Source organism: Myxine glutinosa, chromosome 7 (genome assembly GCF_964187855.1).
Source record: "Myxine glutinosa chromosome 7, kmMyxGlut1.1, whole genome shotgun sequence".
Taxonomy (NCBI): Eukaryota; Metazoa; Chordata; class Myxini; order Myxiniformes; family Myxinidae; genus Myxine; species Myxine glutinosa.
The window spans coordinates 110676170-110697677 of record NC_136267.1 but is presented as its reverse complement, the minus strand read 5'-3'; the positions used below and the strand labels follow the sequence as shown (position 1 = coordinate 110697677).

At 47.1% G+C, this 21508-nt stretch overlaps 1 protein-coding gene across 2 annotated transcripts in view; it reads right to left on the bottom strand.

Annotated features, from left to right (window-relative positions):
- The window catches only part of LOC137431578 (uncharacterized), a 243576-nt gene that overhangs the window by 15567 nt on the left and 206501 nt on the right, over positions 1–21508 (bottom strand). For both annotated transcript variants that reach the window (XM_078782122.1, XM_078782121.1), the window contains one exon: positions 19945–20152. In XM_078782122.1, the coding sequence (XP_078638248.1) occupies positions 19945–20152 (208 nt within the window). The remainder of the gene's footprint in view (positions 1–19944; positions 20153–21508) is intronic.

Sequence of the window (21508 nt, the reverse complement as noted above, 5' to 3'; positions counted from 1 at the left end):
ACCACCATCTCTTATCTTCCCCCATCCAAAACCTTGATCGTTTCTACCCCCGCTAATTTCACCCCAATTCCACTTTTTTGAAATACCAACTTCTGTCCTGGAAGTCCTTGGTGTCCTTGTGTTTTATACTTCTCCCTCCCCCCCCCCCCCCTTCCCACGCCTCCTCCCCCCAAGCCCTCTCCCTTCCACACATCTCCCTGCTCTCAAATGTTGTGTTTGTGTGCTTCCCCTTCTCTCCCCATCTTGTTTTCCGCTCCCTCTTTTTATATATTTTGTTTGTCTGGTTGATTTGTTTGTGAAGTAAATGTTAGCTCTTTCACGAGCCTCGATTCAGTATACAAAAAAAAAAAAAAAAAAAAATCTCCACCGAATCCATGTTAATAGAGCAACATGGGGCAATATGTCCCTCCTGCACATAAGCATTCTCCGAATTAATTTAGTTCAATATAACGAGCATTTCATTTGAAATTGTCTGCTATACCATCAACCAGGCAGCCCTGCGGTGTGACCGGTTAAGATATCTCACTAACACCAAAGATGTTCAAGTGCAGGGAGATATTTCCCTATCTTTCCTGCTAGGAGTCATCTTGCCCAACCGTACCATGCTGTTTTTACAGTCGTATATCTGTTGTACACAAAGGTTTTTAAAACTCTCTTTGGAAAAGGAAAGTGAAGTCTCCAAGCGATATGTCACGACATAGAGGTAGCAAAAGTGCAAAGTGCAAGGCGAATGTTTTCTGCATGGAAAATGGAAATTAATTTATAGCAGATCATATGCTCAGAAGATTGGTCATCTCCACTCCCTCGCTTTCCCATCGAACTGTTCTTCTGTTTGTCCCATCAAATTCTTCCCTCCAGTTCTACAAGATGACAGTTCACTGCCATTTTGTGTCATCCAGTATACCTACTTATGATCCTTTCCATTCTCGTAGACTATACCTACTTTGTTTTTATATATACACACACACACACACATATATATATATATATTGTTGCGAATATGGAATTTGACCTCCATATCCGCTTGTAAATATTCCCCTATCTTCTCCGATACTCCCCAACTCTCCCCTTACCCCATTCCCTAGTCCCATTGTCTGTAAACAACACCCATTAGAGCCGATCTTCCCCTTCATTCCCCCATTAAATGTCGTGCCCAGGTCCCCCGCACCACACGTAGACAATTATAGGACATCTTGCTAGTTATTCTTAATCTATGTCAGTTAAGGACTTGTTTCCATTAATTATGACTCTTCGTTGCACCAGAATGTGATGATATGGCACCAGTAGGAGTTTAGGACCTTCCCATACCTCCCCGCATCTCTTCCCATCATCTCAAGCTCCAACAACAACCACAACAACAGCGGCTTTGCGTCCTCACTCCGGCTCGGTTGGCCGCCATTGAACATGTGCTCGACGGGGTTACCCAGAAGGGGGCTCCCTGTCGGCCCCTCGTCAAGGGCGGAGCCGGTAACCCCCGCACCCAATGAGAAGCCATGGGCCGATGCCATATGGGGCGGAGCTAACGAGCGAGGGCGTGACTCCCCGCCGGATATACGCGGCCCCGCGCCGGACGTGACGTCAGATGCGCCCCGAGCTTGGAAGGAAAAGACGCCACCCTCCCGAGTGCTGAGCGACCTCCCCAGCTTGAGACCAAAGTCGCGACCCACAAGCGCTGTGATACCTTCACGCATCTCTGGACACCACCGTACGTGATCCTGCCCTGAGCACAGGTGCACCTGGAGCGATCGCTACCCGCTTTCCTGGCCATCAAACCCCGTGTGAGTGAGCCTTGTCCCGCGTTTACCTGTCGTCTGTCCGGGGATAATATAAGTGTGTTTAAGTGCCCACCTTCCTATGTTTCCCTCTTGTCCCTGTAATCTAAACCTTCCGCAATTGTAATAACAACCTTTGAGAACCGTATCCCTGGTGTCGTATTGTGTGATTGTAATCCAGCCGGGTGTCTTCTTTTTCTTATTGAGCCAGCATAGCGCGATTAGTCAACCCCGGGTGCAATCGGGGTAACTTGTACGGATACGGCGGCCATCCCGCTCGGCCCACCATACCATCAAAGTCGTATCTGTAACAATTGGTGTCGAGGAGTGGAATTCGAACCCGGGACTAAATTAGTTAGGCCCAAATTTTGGGAGGGAAAATCGATTCGGAGCGCGTTTCCCGCGCGAAATTATAACGGCGAAATTTCAATTTGTTTTACGAAAATAAAAAAAATAAAAACCGAGTTTTGAAAGTCGCGCTATGGCGGATCAAGACGGCTGGGGTCCGGTAAAGGAGAGTGAGGTAGGGTCGATCCAGGACCAAATTGAGGGACAAGAGGAGAGCGAAGCAGTGAGGGCGGCAGGTTCGCAAAATAGCGCCGTCACGCACGAAGTAGCGGGCGCGCAAAAAGGCGCCTCGCACGAGCGTGCGGTAGCCGAGCCGGCTGTATCAGCGGGCTTTAACATGCAGCCGATTGACATGCAGGCCCTCATTGCGCAGTTACAGGCAGCTGTACAGATGAGTATGGGGAGCCAAATTGAGCGATTGGGTGAGCGATTGGAGGGCCAAATGGGGGTAATGAGGGACGAAGCGAGGGGTACCGGTGAGAAGTTAGACAATAATTTTGAGGAGTTAGACAAGAAAATTGGGAAGTTAGACAATAATTTTGAGGGGTTAGACAACGGGATAAAAGAAGTGAAAAATGGGTTAGAGGGGTTAGAAAACAGTATGGAAGGCAAATTGAGGGACATGAGGGACCAAGCGGAAAGGGAAGTTAAACAAATGGAGCAGCAGATAGAGGGGGTCAGAATGGGGGTAGAAACCAAACTGGATGCTCACAGGGAGGAAATGGAGCAGATGAGGGTGGCATCTGGGCAGGAGATGCAAGTGATGGGAGAGGAGATCAGAAGAGGAGTGAGTGAGGAGGTCGGAGGAGTGCGCGAGGAGGTGAGGCACTGTGAGGAGCACATGGAAAAGGAGGTGAGAAAGGGGACTGTAAAGTTACAAGGGGGCATAGAGGACCTGACGCAGGAGGTGGAACAGCTGACGGAGGGACAAAAAGGACTAACGGAGCAGGTTCAAAGGAACACTGCAGTATTAGGAGGTTTAAAAGCGACACAAAACGACATAAAAAACGACTTAATAGCGACAAAGAGGGAATGTCAGATAGTACGTGAGGGACTGACAACGAGGTTGGACGAGGTGGTAGAGGTAATGGAGACGAAGGACCGGCAGGTGAGGACGCACATGGAAACGGTCAAGGTAGCCTTGGAGGACGAGCTTGAGGAGACGTACCGGGGAATAAAAGAGGTGAAGCAGAAATTAGAAGAAGTGGAAGAAGGGGTGAGCGAAATTAAGAAGCGACGGAGAGAGGATAACAAAGAGATAAAGGAGGAAGTAAAAGAATTGGTCCAAAGTCTGTGTTTGGATCGTGATGATGTGCTCATTAACCGGATGAGGGATTCGCAGGTGATGGAGGAGAAGCGAAGAGGAAGAGGACCCGGTGTAAGTGGTGACCAATATGGTCGTGCGTATGATGCGCCAGGGGATTTAAGAAGCTTGGGGATTGGTTTGGATCCGGGTGTTCGTGAAAGGCCGTTGGTGAAGTGTGCGACAGGTCTGGTGTGCGAAAAAGGAGGTGTGCAAGAAAGTCCGACTCTGGGGTGTGTGAGGAAAAAGTGCGTGCCAAGGAGTGAGTGTGCTGGCGAGAGTGAGTCGGTCGTAGCGCGTGTGCAAGGGAGCACGTGGAAGCGCGGTGTGTTGAGTGTTACAGAGGGTGTGACGGGAGAGTGTGCGCAGGAGTGTGCGCGAGAAAGGTGTGTGACGGACAGGTGCATGGGGAAAGAGTGTGCTGTCAAGAGTAAGGGTGAGTGCGTTGTCAAGAGTGGAGGTGAGAGTATTGAGAGTGACAAGGAGAGTGAGTTGGTTGTGACAGGTGAGCGAGGATGTACACCTGGGATGGAAGGATGCACACCTGGAATGGTAGAGCGTGAGTGGGAATGCACGCTGGAGTTGGTGGTGAGGCACGTGGTTGGGTGTGCGAATGAGGGCACACCTGTGATTGTCACAGAGGAGGTGACTGAGGAGGGGGCGCGAAGAGGTGTATTGGTGAGGTGTGCTACCAACGAGTGTGTGCCAAAGTGTTCGGTGGTCAGGTGTGTGACCAAGGCTGTGAGTGGAATGAGGGTACCTGGGTGTGTAAGGAAAGGTACGAGGAGCATGGGCACGGCTGGAGGTGTGAGCAAGGAACGGGCTGCGGGGTGTAAGCGTCCAGGTGAAGCATCGACGTTAGACGGGATAGAGTTTAGAACGACTTATAGTCGAATCGGGCCCTCGGTGCGTGCTGGGCCTCGCTTTGAACGGCCGCGTCCAGGCTCCACTAGGCGGAGCTGGCAGCCCGATAGGAAGGGTCGTTATGGCGACCACGTTTTGTTGAGACGTGCCGGCAGGTCGAGATCGGGACATTGGATGGCTCCACGCCGAGGTGATGCGTGGGATCTCGGCCCGGGTACGCCCCCGTCCCTGCCCCGAATGCGGGACGCACCCAGCCGCTGGCACAGAACAACCAGCATTCATGGCTTGGCTTTACGAAGCCGGGCTTTGGACAGGAATTGGCGCACCGAGAGGTATTAGTGAGTCGACTGGGTGATGAGGTTAGTGTTTTGGACCCAAAATTGGAGAAAAACAAAATTTGATGATTGGCAAGGGATTGGCAGTAGTGATTGGCAGATGATGGGTAGTGATTGGCAAATTTTTAATTTGTTGAAATTTGATGTGCAAAATTGGTAGTGAGAGACCCCCGATGTGGTGGGATGGCATCCCTGCCACCCTTCCCAGGTGGGGGGCAAAGGAGCAATAGCTTATGGGGTGTATGGCAGTGAAAACTAGCCCGGGTGGGTTAGGATATGGTGTGTAGGGATCTAGCGAGGATTGACATTAGGTGACGATAAGGTTAGGTAGTGACTGATACCTGTAGTGGGGACGCAGGTAGATTAGTGTGGATTATAATGACGAGGGAGCGCAATAGTTAAAGGGACGACTGGGAAGCGCAAGTTTCAGAAGGGAGTAGTTAGCTGAGATGATGCCGTGTTTGTGAGAATTGAACAGGTGTGATTGCACAGGTGTGCAATTGGACAGGTGTGTGGAGCAGTGTATGAGTAGTGAGTGTGTGGATCAGCGCGAATGCGCTTGGGGAGAGAAGGGTGCAGGTGGCACCAGGTGTGAGAGCACAGGGTGCAAGTACAGGTGTGTGGAGAGAGTTGGAGTAAGTGGTATGGAGTGGTGTGCGTGGTGCGAAGGTGTGGATGGGGGAAGAGTGGACCCCTTTCACGAGTACCCGGGGCGGGTAGTGTAAGTGTTAGGTAGAGGGTACAGGTAAATTGTGGTTGGATATTGGCATTTGTGGTGCGGTTGCAGAATGGTGTTGCGAATGGGTGCATTAGTGTTGTGGAAATGGCTGGGCGTGTAGCCTGTTAGTGTGTGTAGTTGGTTGGGCACTCCACCACTGTGAGGATGTCGGCCAGGTGAGGCCGCAGGTGGGCTCTGGGAGCCGGTAGTTGTGAGTGGGTGCCTGAGGATCCCGGGTGTGGATCGGGCAGCCCAGTGCCAGAGAGGGCACGGAGTGGGGAGAGAGCCAGAGGGCCTTCCCCTGGTAGTTAGGTTAGGGTAAGGAGCAGGTAAGCTCGGAGGCAACTGCAGTGGTGGAGGTGTGCAGGTGGGTAGACCCACTGGGAGAGGTACACGCCACAGCCCAGAAATTGTGCGAGGGCACCGGGAGATGAATCGGGGGAGTGAGACCCCAAATTGAAGAGCACCACAGTTTGGCCAATGGGAATTGGTTTTTAGAACCCATAGCGTAAGAGGACCAATGGTTTGGCCGGAGAAAGACCCCGGGTAGTGTAAAGTTGTTAAAGTCATTTAGGAGATAGTTAGGATTGATGAACCTGTCGCACCATACGCAGCCACTTGCCTGTGGTGATGATGATGACTCCACACCTGTGTTTTCTTTGTTTTGTGCAGGAAATGAGATTGCTGTGAGGATTTGTGAGACGCATCACGACGTGGATGAGACATTGGGGTGATTCCATCTCTCCCTCCCTAGGAGGGACTGATGATGAATTGGTGATGGCAAATTTTGATGTTCAGTTGGAGATGGCAAATTTTGATGAGAGTTGAAAATGGCAAATTTGATTGGTTAGGAGGGAGAGAAGACGAATTTGGTATATGGGAGGAACGGGGAAGACAGTAGGGATGTTTGTTGATTTGTAAAGTAGATGTTTATGAGTAGTGTAGTGTTGTGTGGATGCAGTAAGGGGTAAGGGAGGGGCCATGTAGGTTACCTGGTGGGGGGGGGGCGTACGATAGGAACGTACCTGTCTCACCTGGTTCCCATGTGCCCCCAGTGTGCATTACCTTACATTGCGTGCACTTTTGCGCCCTTACCACCTTACTCACTTGTCTGCTTCTTTTGTCTCCCACCTCCGAGGATCTGGCTTTGGGGTAGAGAGAGAGGAGAGAGAGGTGCTGGCTGCGCAGTTGTGGGCCTGCACTTTCGCTGCTTGTTGCCTGGATCGATACACCATATGGACCGCAATGTTGGTGGCCACCCACAATGGACCGTAGTTCTTTTGCGGCCAAGCACCACCCGGGGATGGACCTATGGGTCAACGGGGCACCTATGCCATACAGGTGAACCACTAATAATTAACACCAAGTGCACCACAAGAAGAGCAAGAGACACCTGCAGGGTTAGGGGTTGTCGAATTTATTTTTATTTCATTGAACAATGGTGACTGCACCGGATGGTGCTGACTGTGTGGTGGGGTGGTGCTTTTGATGCTGGGAAAGGGTGCTCTGCACGTTATTAAAGGCCGTCGGCCACAGAGCACTCGTGGGTTGGTGTATCGATGTTGGCAAGCGCGCTCTCTCTATGCATAACATCTGCATGTGTTCCTCCAAAAACAGGTCCTGGATCGTAGTGTAAATAGCAGCGTAGTCTTGTAAATAATGCTCCCTACCGGCTGTATGTTTAGTTTGAGGATTCTTTCCGGATTCGGTTATCCTGTGGGTGTGTTTCTGTGAGGAGAAGGGTGCAACGTCGCAGGGGGACATATTTACTCATTTGTGAATATCTGTAAAACTGTCGCACTCAGGGTAGAGTTAATAGTAGAGGGAACTACATTGCGTGCCACACTAAAGTAGGTAAAAATTTATCGGGTCGGGACGCCCCGAGGGTAGAGAAGGGTGCAATGTTGCGAATATGGAATTTGACCTCCATATCCGCTTGTAAATATTCCCCTATCTTCTCCGATACTCCCCAACTCTCCCCTTACCCCATTCCCTAGTCCCATTGTCTGTAAACAACACCCATTAGAGCCGATCTTCCCCTTCATTCCCCCATTAAATGTCGTGCCCAGGTCCCCCGCACCACACGTAGACAATTATAGGACATCTTGCTAGTTATTCTTAATCTATGTCAGTTAAGGACTTGTTTCCATTAATTATGACTCTTCGTTGCACCAGAATGTGATGATATGGCACCAGTAGGAGTTTAGGACCTTCCCATACCTCCCCGCATCTCTTCCCATCATCTCAAGCTCCAACAACAACCACAACAACAGCGGCTTTGCGTCCTCACTCCGGCTCGGTTGGCCGCCATTGAACATGTGCTCGACGGGGTTACCCAGAAGGGGGCTCCCTGTCGGCCCCTCGTCAAGGGCGGAGCCGGTAACCCCCGCACCCAATGAGAAGCCATGGGCCGATGCCATATGGGGCGGAGCTAACGAGCGAGGGCGTGACTCCCCGCCGGATATACGCGGCCCCGCGCCGGACGTGACGTCAGATGCGCCCCGAGCTTGGAAGGAAAAGACGCCACCCTCCCGAGTGCTGAGCGACCTCCCCAGCTTGAGACCAAAGTCGCGACCCACAAGCGCTGTGATACCTTCACGCATCTCTGGACACCACCGTACGTGATCCTGCCCTGAGCACAGGTGCACCTGGAGCGATCGCTACCCGCTTTCCTGGCCATCAAACCCCGTGTGAGTGAGCCTTGTCCCGCGTTTACCTGTCGTCTGTCCGGGGATAATATAAGTGTGTTTAAGTGCCCACCTTCCTATGTTTCCCTCTTGTCCCTGTAATCTAAACCTTCCGCAATTGTAATAACAACCTTTGAGAACCGTATCCCTGGTGTCGTATTGTGTGATTGTAATCCAGCCGGGTGTCTTCTTTTTCTTATTGAGCCAGCATAGCGCGATTAGTCAACCCCGGGTGCAATCGGGGTAACTTGTACGGATACGGCGGCCATCCCGCTCGGCCCACCATACCATCAAAGTCGTATCTGTAACAATATATATATATATATATATATATATATATATATATATATATATATATATATATATATTGTTATGTTTGTGGGGGTAGCCATGGAATACCTTAGGAAAGTTCAGAATGTGTAGGTTTTAGTATGGACCGTGTGACACAAAGAAGAAGAAACCCATCTCGATGTACAAGAGCAGGGAAAATGTTCAGGTTAAGAGCATTTGCATGTCGCCATAAGGGGTGTGGCTTTGTGCTAAATAATTATAGGACTTAAAGATTAATTCCCCAGTATGTATTGCCTCCCTGTGATTTTTCCCTAATGAATGAATGAATGATCGTTTTAAGGCCATTTTTCCCCACGAGAGCGGGGGTTAGCCTTGCGGGCCCCATGACAATCATGGTTCCCTGTTTGAGGCAATGTTTTTATGGCCGGATGCCCTTCCTGGCGCCAACCCTTGGTCGCCTCTTACGATGCACAGGGATACGGTGCATCTATTCTAAACCGGGGTACACACCGGGATCATTCATCCCAGCAAGCTGGTACTCAATTTGCCGACCTCGGAAGGATGACAGGCTGAGTCAACCCCTCTGGCGTTAATTCAGCGATCAACCGGGATTCGAACCCAGGATCCTAGGATCCCAAGCCAGCACCCTAACCGCTAAACCAACACCAGGCTTTGATTTTTCCCAAATGTACTTATAAAACACAGCCAGCCAGGCGATGGGCTCCATTAGTCAAACCACACCGCCAGGGCCGACAGAAACAGCATTTGCCGATTGGCAAGTAAACCCCGACGTCATCCGAACAGCGACTAGACTCTGCCTCCTGATGACTAATAACAGAGAGACCATGCCCCAGCCTTCATGATTGGTGTAGGCGTGATGGGGTGATGGGCAAGGCTCAGGCGATTGGTAGAGAATAAAGCCATCATCGAACATTCGAGAGCGTTTGCATGTCGCCATCAGGGGTGTGGCTTTGTGCTAAATAATTCGAGGACTTAAAGATTAATTCCCCAGTATGTATTGCCTCCCTGTGATTTTCCCTAATGTTCTTATAAAACTCAGCCAGCCAGGCGATGGGCTCCATTAGCCAACCACGCCGCTATGGCCGACAGAAACAGCATTTGCTGATTGGCAAGTAAACCCCAACGTCATCCGAACATTCCCGAACAGCGACTAGACTCTGCCCCCCCCCGCCCCCTGACAACTAATAACAGAGAGACCACGCCCCGGCCTTCGTGGTTAGTGTAGGCGCGATTGGGTGATGGGCAAGGCTCAGGCGATTGGTAGAGAGTAAAGCCATCATCGAACATTCGAGAGCTAGAAGAGCAAAAAAGAATCCGTCTCTCCCTCTTGGTCATTTTCTCTCTTCTGGTTCTGGCGAATTTTCTTTTGGAGGTGGTCGCATTTTCTCTTTGTTCTTGGTCGCGTCAGGGAACGGCTGTGTTTTTGTGCCCTCACTCCCAATGATGGCGTGCTGAGGAGTGATGTCGGAGCATTTGTGAACTGTTGGCGATTGTCGCGGCCGTCGAAGAGGAGCCAGAAAGTGACGCTTCACGGGGCTCGTGGCGGTTGGGGGGAGTGACCGAGGGCCACCTGCCCCAGTTACCTCACATTTGTGGCGAGGTGGAAGATCGATTCGGACCGATCTTTCTCCCGTTGACAATCGGGCCGCAGGCCAAAATGCAGGATGCGTTAAACGACCACCAAGCGTCCAAAAGTCCTGGTTGAGACCGGAATTGAGTGCCGGCCAACATAACACAATTTGTTTTCTTTTATTTCTCCCTGTGTCTGAAATTAAGTCCGCCTGGAGAGTCCCTCACCTTAGCCTATTACTATTAGTTTTTACCTCAACATTTTTATTGTCTTTGCATTTATTTTCATGAAATCATTATTTGTTGAATTTTACTTGTGTGTCTTGTTTAGTTTCTTTGTTCTGTGGGTATATATATCTATATATATATATATATATATATATATATATATATACAGTATATATATATATATATATAATCAACGACATAACAGCGTGACGAGCGCTGTCCCGATCTCCTGTGGACCGAAGTCCTAGACCAAAGCGTTTATATATATATATATTTCCATTCAGCATATATATATATATATATATATATATATATATATATATATATATATATATATATACAGTCACGTGAAAAAGTAAGTACACCCCATGTAAAGTTTTGTCTTTTTCAACATATTTCAACAAATTGATAGATAAAGGTGATATAATACAACAAATATCATGAAACATTTACATTTTGTAGTCCATTGTATAATTTAACAACACAACATGCATTTTAAGGCCATTTTCCCTGCTAGAGCGGGGGTGAGCCTTGCGGTCCCCATGACAATCTTCTCCATTTTGCCCTATTTTCTGCATCTCTCCTTGTTAACCCCCTTGCCCGCATTTCTTCTTCCACCATCTTTAGCCAAGTCTTTCTCGGTCTACCCCGTCCTCTACTTCCTTCTACATTCATTTCCATCACTCTTCTCAACCAGTCACTTTCATTCTTCCTCAACTCATGACCAAACCCATCTCAACCTGTTCCTCTTCACAGCATCAATCACAGGCTCTATTCCCATCATCTTTCGCAATTCATCATTTGTCTTCCTCTCTCTCAACGATACTCTGCACATCCACCGAACCATTCGCATTTCCACCCTTTCCAGCCTTCGTTGCTGCTCTACGTTCATTACCCATGTCTCGCTCCCATAAATCATAACACTTCTCACACATGCAGCATACACCTTTCCCTTCAGCTTCAACAACACTCCCCTCCTCATCAGCACGCCACTCAGTTCCCGAAACTTCTTCCATGCACATCTCACTCTTGCAACCGTTGCCGAGTCTGATCCACCTTCTCCATTCAGCATGTCTCCGAGGTAGCAAAATGTTTTCACACCTTACAGCTTCACGCCGTCTCCAAGATCCAACTCAACATTTCTTCCATCTGCAGCTCCCTCTGTGCACACTTTACATTTGAATGTAGCTGCCACACTGGTTAATGACCCTCTCAGACCACTACATTTTTGATGAACCCGCTCAGCGCACATTGTACATTGAATGGAGTTCACTCTGACACCCTTCCTGCACACAGCACCCGGCCACTTCCCAGTTCTTTCCACCTCACCACATGCTTTACCACTTGCCATCACCTTCGTCTTTCCTATATTCACCTTCAGACCTTTTGTCTCCATACATTCCTTCCACTTGTTCATTAATTAGGTTTACTCTCCATGAAATGGAGAGTAACCTATTATTACTGCTAGAGTTTTTCTTATTATTCTTCCACCCTATTTTGCACCTCCGAAAACTTCATAATTAAGTTTCTCAGCAACCGCTGGTCGGATTGACAGGAAATTTTCATCAAATGATCGGCTAGGCTCGTATAATTTTTTAATGCTAATGATGACGTCATAGGTCACGTGGTATGGGCGCCATCTTGTAAAACACCTTCAACTTTGCCCCTCTGTATCTCCGAAACGGCTCAATGGAAAAATTTGAGGAATGGCTCATTCTAAAGAACTCTGCAATGGGAACAAAAAACATGTGTATTTTTTAGAATTCGTCAAACACAGTTTTTCTCCCCCGAAAATGAGATTTTTTTCCCAGATGCTTAGTTAAAAAAAACTCAGAATGCGAAAATTTTCGAAGTCATACGTCACATGGTTCGGCCGCCATCTTATTTTCCGTGAAAAAACACAAAAAACCCTTTTTCTCCGCAACGGCTGAACGGATCGAGCCCAAACCTGGCATGCATATTTGCATACCCATGGCGAACAAAAAAGTCAGCGAGCACGATGTCATCCGACACGTGGTTTCAGAGTTATGACGTTTTAAAATCTCAAACTAGAAATGGAATCACCTCCATAATTTGTGGAGGTATCGAGTGGAAACTTTACACAAATGTTCCTCATGGGGGGATGTTTAATCGTTACTTGAGACGTTTTTTTAAGTCACATGGTTTGGCCGCAATAAATAATGGAAGTTAAATTTTAAAAAGCTTGTAACTCTTGAACCACTGCATGGATCGACTTGAATTTTTAATACAATGTAGCTCTCATCGGGTGGAACAAGTGTACAAAATTTCAAGATGATTGGATGTACGGTCTCGAAGCTAAAGTCTTTATTGTTAAAAGAAGAAGAAACACACCAATTTGTCCTCCCAGGCCACGACATCATCCGACATCAGTGCGATTGCCATTTTCAGTTTTAATTTCCTTTAAAAAACATTTTCTCTGCAATAATAGGGCCGATTGAGAGAAACTTTTCACCATAGGAGGGACTCGGTCTGTAGAATATTTTAATGGTAATTATGACGTCGCAGGTCACGTGTTCGGCCGCCATCTTGTTTTTCGTGAAAACACGAAAACCGCTTTTTCTCTGCAACGGCTGAACAGATCGAGGCCAAACTTTGCAAGCAGAATCGCATACCCATGACGAACAAAAAAGTCAGCGAGCACGACATCATCTGACACATGATTTCAGAGTTATGACGTTTTTAAGCATTAACCTTTAAAACGTAGCTCCTCCCTCATTTTTGATCCAATCGAGGAGAAAATTCACAGGTCTGTTCAGCATGTCAGTCTACTAACATGTCATTTTAGAATTTGCGATAGGTCACGTGGTTTGGCAGATATCGTTAACTAGAGTTTTAAAAATTTTTTATGGATATCTCTTGAATCGCTTTATTGATCGACGTGAAACTTCATACTGTAGTAGAAGTCATGAACAGTAACAATTGTGCAAAATCTCAACATGATTGGATGTACGGTCTGGAAACTAGAAGTTGTTATTGCCTGAAGAAGAAGAACCACAACACTTTTTTTTGACCAGGCCATGTGACATAACCACCTCACGAGCTAAGGGTAGCTCGAAATTAAATTGTCTTCGGATTTGACAGTCGCTAGAGGGTGTTAACATTCGAATGCAACAAATCTGGGCAAATTCTGATGAATTTTCGTAAAACTACACGATATTGTCATTTACATTGGAAAATAACATTGTAAAACTCTCCGCCGCCTCGGCTTATTTCTCGCTCTGAAGTTCATCCTGTCTTCAATTTTAAGGAGAAAGAGAGGTATCTGCAAGCAATGGTGACCTTCATTTTGTGGAAATCCGATTTAAAATGACGAAGTTATCCAAAATCTAACATTTTAAATGGGTGGCATTTCCAAAGTGAAATCTTGCACAGGTAAAATATCCACACGTGCAGGCACACCTTACGGCGTCAATTTGGCTCCGATTTCAAATCGGATTTCGATTGTCGTATTGCCTCGGATGAGTTAACAAAATACCACAACAAATTTGGTGACAATCATGAAAAATTTGACCAAGTTCGATCGACGGGATACTTCGTTCTACGCTGACATACGGCACGGGCCACGGATGACGTCATGCCAAGGCAGGACGTTCTTCCACGGGTGGCAGATATCGTTAATTAAACGAAAATATTTTTTTTAATGGATGGGGTGGGGGGGGGGGGGATGTGTGTGTGTTTGTGTGTGTGTGTGTATGGATGTGCGTGTGTGTGGATGTCTGTGTGTGTGTGTGTGTGTGTGGGTTGGGGGGGGGGGATATGTATGTATGTGGGGGGGGGGGGGGAGGGGTTGGGGTGTGCGTGTGGAGGAGGAGGGGGGTTGGATATGTGTGTCCTCCCCGACTCCACAGCACCATGGTCCGCGGCACAGCAGTGCTCCGCTCTGCAAGAGACCGCCCAGAGGTTCGCCCCGGTGCCAACGGCATACCACGGGCACCCACCGACGCACGTCGCCCCGGAGCTTCGCACGGCGGAGTACGTCTTCGTCCGCCACGATGCCCATCGGACACCACTGCGGCCCCCGTACGACGGGCCTTTCCGCGTGCTGGAGACCGGGGCGAAGCACTTCACCCTGGACATCGGCGGTACTCCTGACCGCGTTTCGGTAGACCGCCTCAAGCCGGCCCACCTCGATGTGGACCATCCACCGCCAGTGGCCCGACCCCCACGTCGGGGCCGCCCTCCTGCGGGCGGACCCCCGGCACCGCCCAGCCCCGCCGCCACGCCGCCCCCCGGTCCTGCACCCATCCCAGGGGCAGCCAGGGGCATCCCACCTGGCATCCCTGCACCCCGGACGCCGCCGATCGCCAGGGGGCGCTTCGGCCGGGTCATTCGTCTGCCCCGCAAACTGGCCCTCCAGGTGCGCGGGAATTCTGGGGGGGCGCGTGTGACGGACACAAAAGCCCACTGGCGTGGTGACATCATTCCACGCACCAAGTGGGCGGTGGCCACGCCCGAGGGGTAGGCGTGGCCTCATGATATACACCGGGTGACCAGCCCGGAGCAGTTCAGTGTTACAGTGTAGTCTTGCAATAAAGACGTTTATATGTTACCGCTTGTCCGCTTCCTCCTTGCTCACAAGCAGCGCGCGTAACGCCGCGCTTTACTATTATATTATTGTACTATTATTATATTTATTAATTATACTTATTATATAATTATACTGTTATAATTAATTATACTGTTCGTATAATTTAAATAAACAAAAATGCAAATTTCGCATGTGGAAAAAGTAAGTACACCCTTGGCTCTAATAGGTGGGATTGCCCCCTTTAGCAGAAACAACCTCAAGTAGGCGTTTCTTATAACTGTCTACCAGTCTCTAACATAGCCTGGTGTTGGACTAGCGGCTAGAGTGCCAGCTTAGGATCCAAGGATCCTGGGTTCGAATCCCAGTCGATCGCTGAATTAACGCCAGGGGGGTTGACTCAGCCTGTCATCCTTCCGAGGTCGGCTAATTGAGTACCAGTTCACTGGTAATTCCTTGTTTGTCGTAAAAAGGCAACAAAAAGGGTTGGCGGCAGGAAGGGCATCCGGCCGTAAAACATTGCTTCAAAAAGGGGACCAAAAAAACAACAACAACCAAGGTCCCCGAAAAAGGCCAACCCCCGCTTACGGGGAAAAATGGCCTCTAAAGGTGGTTTTAGTCTCTAACATCGACTGGGAGAAATTTTTGCCCACTCCTCCATGAGGAATTCTTTCAGCTGTGCGATGTTTGAGGGGTTTCTTGCATGCACAGCTCGTTTCAAAATCCCCCACAACATCTCGATGGGATTTAGATCTGGGCTTTGACTTGGCCATTCCAGAACCCTCCATTTCTTTCTTTTCAGCCATTCCCTGGTGGATTTACTGGTATGTTTAGGGTCATTGTCATGTTGCAAGGTCCACCTTCGGTTGAGCTTCAACTTTCCGACAGATGGCCTCACATTATCCTCAAGCACCCTCTGGTACAATGAAGAATTGATCGTGGATTCTATGATGGTGAGCTGCCCAGGCCCTGATGCAGCAAAGCTGCCCCAAATCATAATATTTCCACCCCCATGCTTTACAGTTGGTATCAGGTTCTTGTGGTCAAATGCTGTCTTTGGTTTTCGCCAAACATGTCTTCTGGTACTGTGGCCAAATATCTCTACATTTCACTCATCTGTCCAGAGCACATTGTTCCAGAAGTGCTGGTCTTTTCCTAGGTGTTCATTGGCAAACTTTAGTCTTGCCCTGATGTTCTTTCTGGACAGCAAAGGTTTCCTCCTGGCACACCTCCCATGTAGATCAAATTTGTGCAGCCTCTTTCTAATGGTAGACTCGTGCACTTTGACATCAACAGTGGCAAGAGCTACCTGTAGGTCCCGTGATGACATTCTGGGGTTCTTTGAGACTTCTTTCAGCATCTTGCCGTCTGCTCTTGGGCTGAACTTGCTGGGGCGGCCTGGCCTGAACAAGTTGGCAGTTGTTTGGAATCTTCTCCACTTGTGGATTATCTTCCAGACAGTCGAATGATTGATTTCAAATTGTTTGGAGATCTTTTTAAATCCCTTCCCAAACTCGTAGGCATCTATAACCTTCTTTCTGAAGGCCTCAGAGAGCTCTTTTGATCTAGGCATGGTGACGCCACACACTTCAACAACAAAGAGCAAACCAAACTAAATGTCTGAGGTTTAAATAAGACAGGTTCCTCCAAAATCCTTTCTACTGATGTTCTAATCATTTGCACCTGAGCTGGTGCACCAGATTCTAATTTTAGGTATTTGAAGTAGTGATAAATGTAGGGGTGTACTTACTTTTTCCACATGCGAAATTTGCATTTATGTTTATTTAAATTATACAATGGACTACAAAATGTAAATGTTTCATGATATTTGTTATATTATATCACCTTTTATATCTGTCAATATTGTTGAAATGAAGATCAAATAGCTGTATGTTGAAATATGTTGAAAAAGTCAAAACTTTACATGGGGTGTACTTACTTTTCCACGTGACTGTATATATATATATATATATATATATATATATATATATATATATATATATATATATATATATATGTATATATATATATACAGTGGTACCTCGGCTTACGAGTGCCCCAACGTACGAGTTTTTCGGGATACGAGCCGTCGCTCGGGCGGTTTGTTGCTTTGGGATACGAGCCGAGATCCGATGTACGAGCTCAAAAAATTTATTTTTTTGAATTTTCCGGTTGTGGCTTCCGGTTCCGGTCACGTGGTTATCTTGCCGTGAAAGCATCTCTGCTTGGATATAAAACACGCAATCGTCGAAATACATGAGCGAGGAATCTCCTTGCTCCAGCCGGTGACGTCATCGGCGGGGATCCCCGCCTCCAGAGTGGCTGGTCACGTGACCGCCAAAGCGTGTCGCGCGTGCGGGTATAATGAGCTACACCTGTGGATCACGTGACCACGGAAGCACGCCTCGCTTGAGAGGCATGGCTTTCGGTTTGCGTTTTGCTTTATAAGGCGCGATAAATGGGCTTTTGAGTGTTAGCGGTTCATGGCGTTGACGGTTCATGACGGTTCATGACGGTTCATGACGGTTCATGGCGTTGACGGTCAAAAACCCATTACATCAATTTTACCAGGCACTGTACAGTAAGTACAGTGGACACCAAATGCACGGTGGAAGGCTAGAAGTAGAAGATCGTCCAAGACAAGTGAGAATAAGCCATACTTTGGAGATGACGTCATTCGCTGGTCCGATAACCAAAGATGTGGTATAAAAAACCAGGTGAGCTAACAATGCAGCAATGAAGGAATTCGGCCAAGGCACCGGCACACAACGACCTACCTACATCGAAAGACTCAATGCCAATGGTGACAGAAGCCAAGACGGCCGGCTTAAACACCGCCGAAAGACCACGGTGTACCAACTTACGATGCAGAACATCTTGCACTTAATATGATGACAACAGGTGCCATCCTCTGACGTACCATTACAGGTACAGGTACAGTACACGTGAGCACAGAGCAAAAGTTCACTGAAACCGAGATTAAGAAAAAAGAAAAAACACCTCGTGGTCCGTGCTCGATATCCGAGTTTCAATCTTTTCAAACACATGATGCTCTCGGTCACGGTATCTCCTGCGAGCTGCTTCTCCTTCAACCACACAAACAACAACTTCTCCATATCTTCATGGATAGAGGTCCGGAGCTTTGAAATAATCGTAACGCCCTTGGCTGGCGTTATAGCCTTTATGGACTCCTTCTGCTTCAAAATCGTACATATCGTAGAAGGAGTACGATCGTACTGCCTCGCCAAGTCGACAACACGCACACCTCACCTGGCATGCTCTTCTCCTCTGCTTAATAAAACCAGTTTATTTCTTTACATTCTCTTGTATTATGTACAGTATATACGAGGTCGTGCTTGTTTATACATTATTTGTTATTTATAAAGTACATTTTTGTTATTTAAAAGCACCTAACAAAAAAAATTGGTGTTTTTTTTTTGAGGCTGGAACGGATTAATAGCATTTCAATGCATTTGAATGGAAAATTTGCTTTGACTTACGAGCGATTTGGCTTACGAGCTCCGTCACGGAACGGATTAAACTCGTAAGCCGAGGTACCACTGTATATATATATATATATATATATATATACATGTATATATATATATATACATATATATACATATATACAGTATATATATATATATATATATATATATATATATATATCTATAATGGCATCGAATGTCATGGCTAGCAAAGACAGGGAGGTACACTTGATTTAAATGTGGGAATTTTTTTTTTTTTTTTTTTGGCCACGGAACGGGCACCCACGTACGGGCACGTCCTAGTATATATAATACCATTTCAAAACACACCTGGTCACAAGCAGTATTGTATTGAGCTGCGGATGAAAGCCTTGTATGTGGTGAGGAGCTCAGGTGTGCCAAGGAAGGACTTCGCACGACGGAGGATGCCCAGTCGGCGACTGGCTTTGGAGGCCAGATTTGAAATGTGGGTTTCCCAAGAAAGATCATGGCAGATAGTGAGACCTAAAAGCTTGAGTGACAGAACTTCTTGGAGAGGATTATTCAGAAAGTGGATGGGAGGGTTGTCCAGTCGGTCTTTTCGGAGAGACATCGTAAGAGTGTGAGATTTGTCAGGATTGAAAGACATGTTCCACTTGTTTGCCCAGTCTGTGATTTTGTCCAGGTCTGCAGAGAGTGAGGAGGCTGCAGACTGCCGATCTGAGGGATGAGGAATGGAGTGACAGAGAGTAGAGTCATCAGCAAAGAGATACAGAGGATTTTCAAGAGTCAGAGAGATCATTGATGAAGACCAGAAAAAGCACAGGGCCCAGAACACTGCCTTGGGGAACTCCAGCCTGAACAGGAAGAGGAGATGAGAGAAACCCATTCAGGGCCACACGTTGACTACGACTAGAGAGGAGGTCCGCCAGCCATGCGTGGAGATTTCCATGGATACCAAAGGAGGAGAGTTTGGTGAGCAGAGCGGGGTGCCAGACCGTATCGAAGGCACGTGATATGTCAAGGGCGACAGCTCTAATTTCCTCTTTGGCATTGAGGACCTCCATCCATTGTTGAGAAAGCAGAAGCAGCATGTCCAGAGTAGAGTGACCAGGTCTGAAACCAAATTGATGATCAGAGATCAAGCCATTGGAGAAGAGGAAAGATTTCATATCTGAAGCAATGATGGATTCCATGACTTTGCTGATAATTCGGAGAAGGCCGATTGGTCTGTAGTTGCTAGGATCTGTTTTTGCACCTTTTTTGTGCAAAGCGGTCATGTTGGCTGATTTCCAAGCAGATGGCAGATGACCTTGAGCAAAAGAGAGGGTGAAGAGAACAGAGAGAGGGAGTGAAGGAGCGGAAGAACAGGATTTTAGGACCCGTGGGCTGATGCCGTCAGGTCCAGTTGCAGAATCAGAGTCGAGGGTGGACAGGACCACCTCTTTGTTTTATGTGTCGGAATAGATTTCCTATTTTGAGTGTGATAAGGAATAGATTTTGTGTGTGATGTCGCATAAATAAAGCCGGTGTGATGGAAGGCTTGGCTTGGTGTGCTTCAGGCGTAACATTATATATATATATATATATTTGCCTACACTGTTGCTTTCTTTGTTAACTGGCACCTTGGAATGTATTTAAAACAAGTAAAAACATTTTATCAAGAGACTTTTATGACTAAATGGGTTGGAAATAAATCCTTTCCATTACTAACAAGCAGCGGGGGTTATACTGCGACCTCGATCCCATCATACAAGCTTCCAAAGATGTAATTAAGACTTTTGTTTGTACTTACCTAGTTCTTTCTGTTGGCAGGCCCGCTTCTCCTCCCATGCCTTCTCAGCTTGCCACAGCCTGGATTCCCTTTTCTCCAGATGCACAAAACGCCGTTCTTCCCATCGCAAGGAGCTGTCTGTCCTTTCCCTCATCTTGTCCGACGACGACACATCAGAGCATGTGGGAGAGGAATGCCAATGCTCGGAAGCACGTCTATTCACTGCAACCTGCATCAGACAAACAACCCATGAATTTACTAGTTTATTTGAATAAAATAATTCAATTTAATAAATATATATCAGCCTTGAATGGGATAGAAGGTGATTGAAATCGTGAATTACCTTTTTTATTAATTGTGGCTGCCATCGGAACAAAATAACTCGGTTCATGACGAGCAAATCCGTTCATAATACGATAAGAAAAGCCTTTTCCAAATGCACTTGTTTACATATAAGAACTCTTTCATGGCAAGACTCTTTTATAATGTAAAAAGAGGTATATCGAGTGGCCCTCAATGGGGTGAAGTGAAGGCCACACCGTGGTGATTTCACCAGGCCATTCAAATAACACATATTACATTCCAGACTTGAAGCTCCCATTTGTGCCGTTTTAATAGGACTTAAATGACTTTCCCAGGCATGAACCCTTCATTATTAGAAAAACAATCTGTGTATGAAGTATTTGTGTATAATAAATGTCGTGTACAACATTTGCCACTGTTTGAACATGAAGGGATATTTGTCCATGTCACATCCAAATCAAATTTGTCAGGTAAGGCAATTCAGGCACAGGAGGATGCCATTTGGCCAATCATGTTTGTGCCGGAGTCACACCCCAGCACCCTCGTATAGCACAGGTAGTGTAAATTATATCGCTAACCACGAGCACAAAATTTGATCTGGGTACCAGCACACAATGGCCTTTTGGGATCTTCGATGTCGACAGTAAGTTTAAGAAAGAAGAGATCGCATGGGGTGAGGCTTGGCGACCAAGGGGGTCAGGGCATATTGGGCGAACTGCAACCCATCCACCGGTGGGGAAAAATTTTGTGGAGCCATTCGCGGACCTTGAGACCCCAGTGGGCACGTGCGATTTCTTCGTGTGGGGCTTTCTTAAGGGCAAGGTTTACGCAACTCAACCACTTATTTTGTACACTTCTGAATTCAATTCAATGAAGCCACCACAATGGTTGTTTGTCCATACTACAGTCACGTGAAAAAGTAAGTACACCCCATGTAAAGTTTTGACTTTTTCAACATATTTCAACATACAGCTATTTGATCTTCATTTCAACAATATTGATAGATAAAGGTGATATAATATAACAAATATCATGAAACATTTACATTTTGTAGTCCATTGTATAATTTAAATAAATGCAAATTTCGCATGTGGAAAAAGTAAGTACACCCTTGGCTCTAATAGGTGGTATTGCCGCCTTTGGCAGAAACAACCTCAAGTAGGCGTTTCTTATAACTGTCTACCAGTCTCTGACATCGACTGGGAGAAATTTTTGCCCACTCCTCCATGCAGAATTCTTTCAGCTGTGCGATGTTTGAAGGGTTTCTTGCATGCACAGCTCG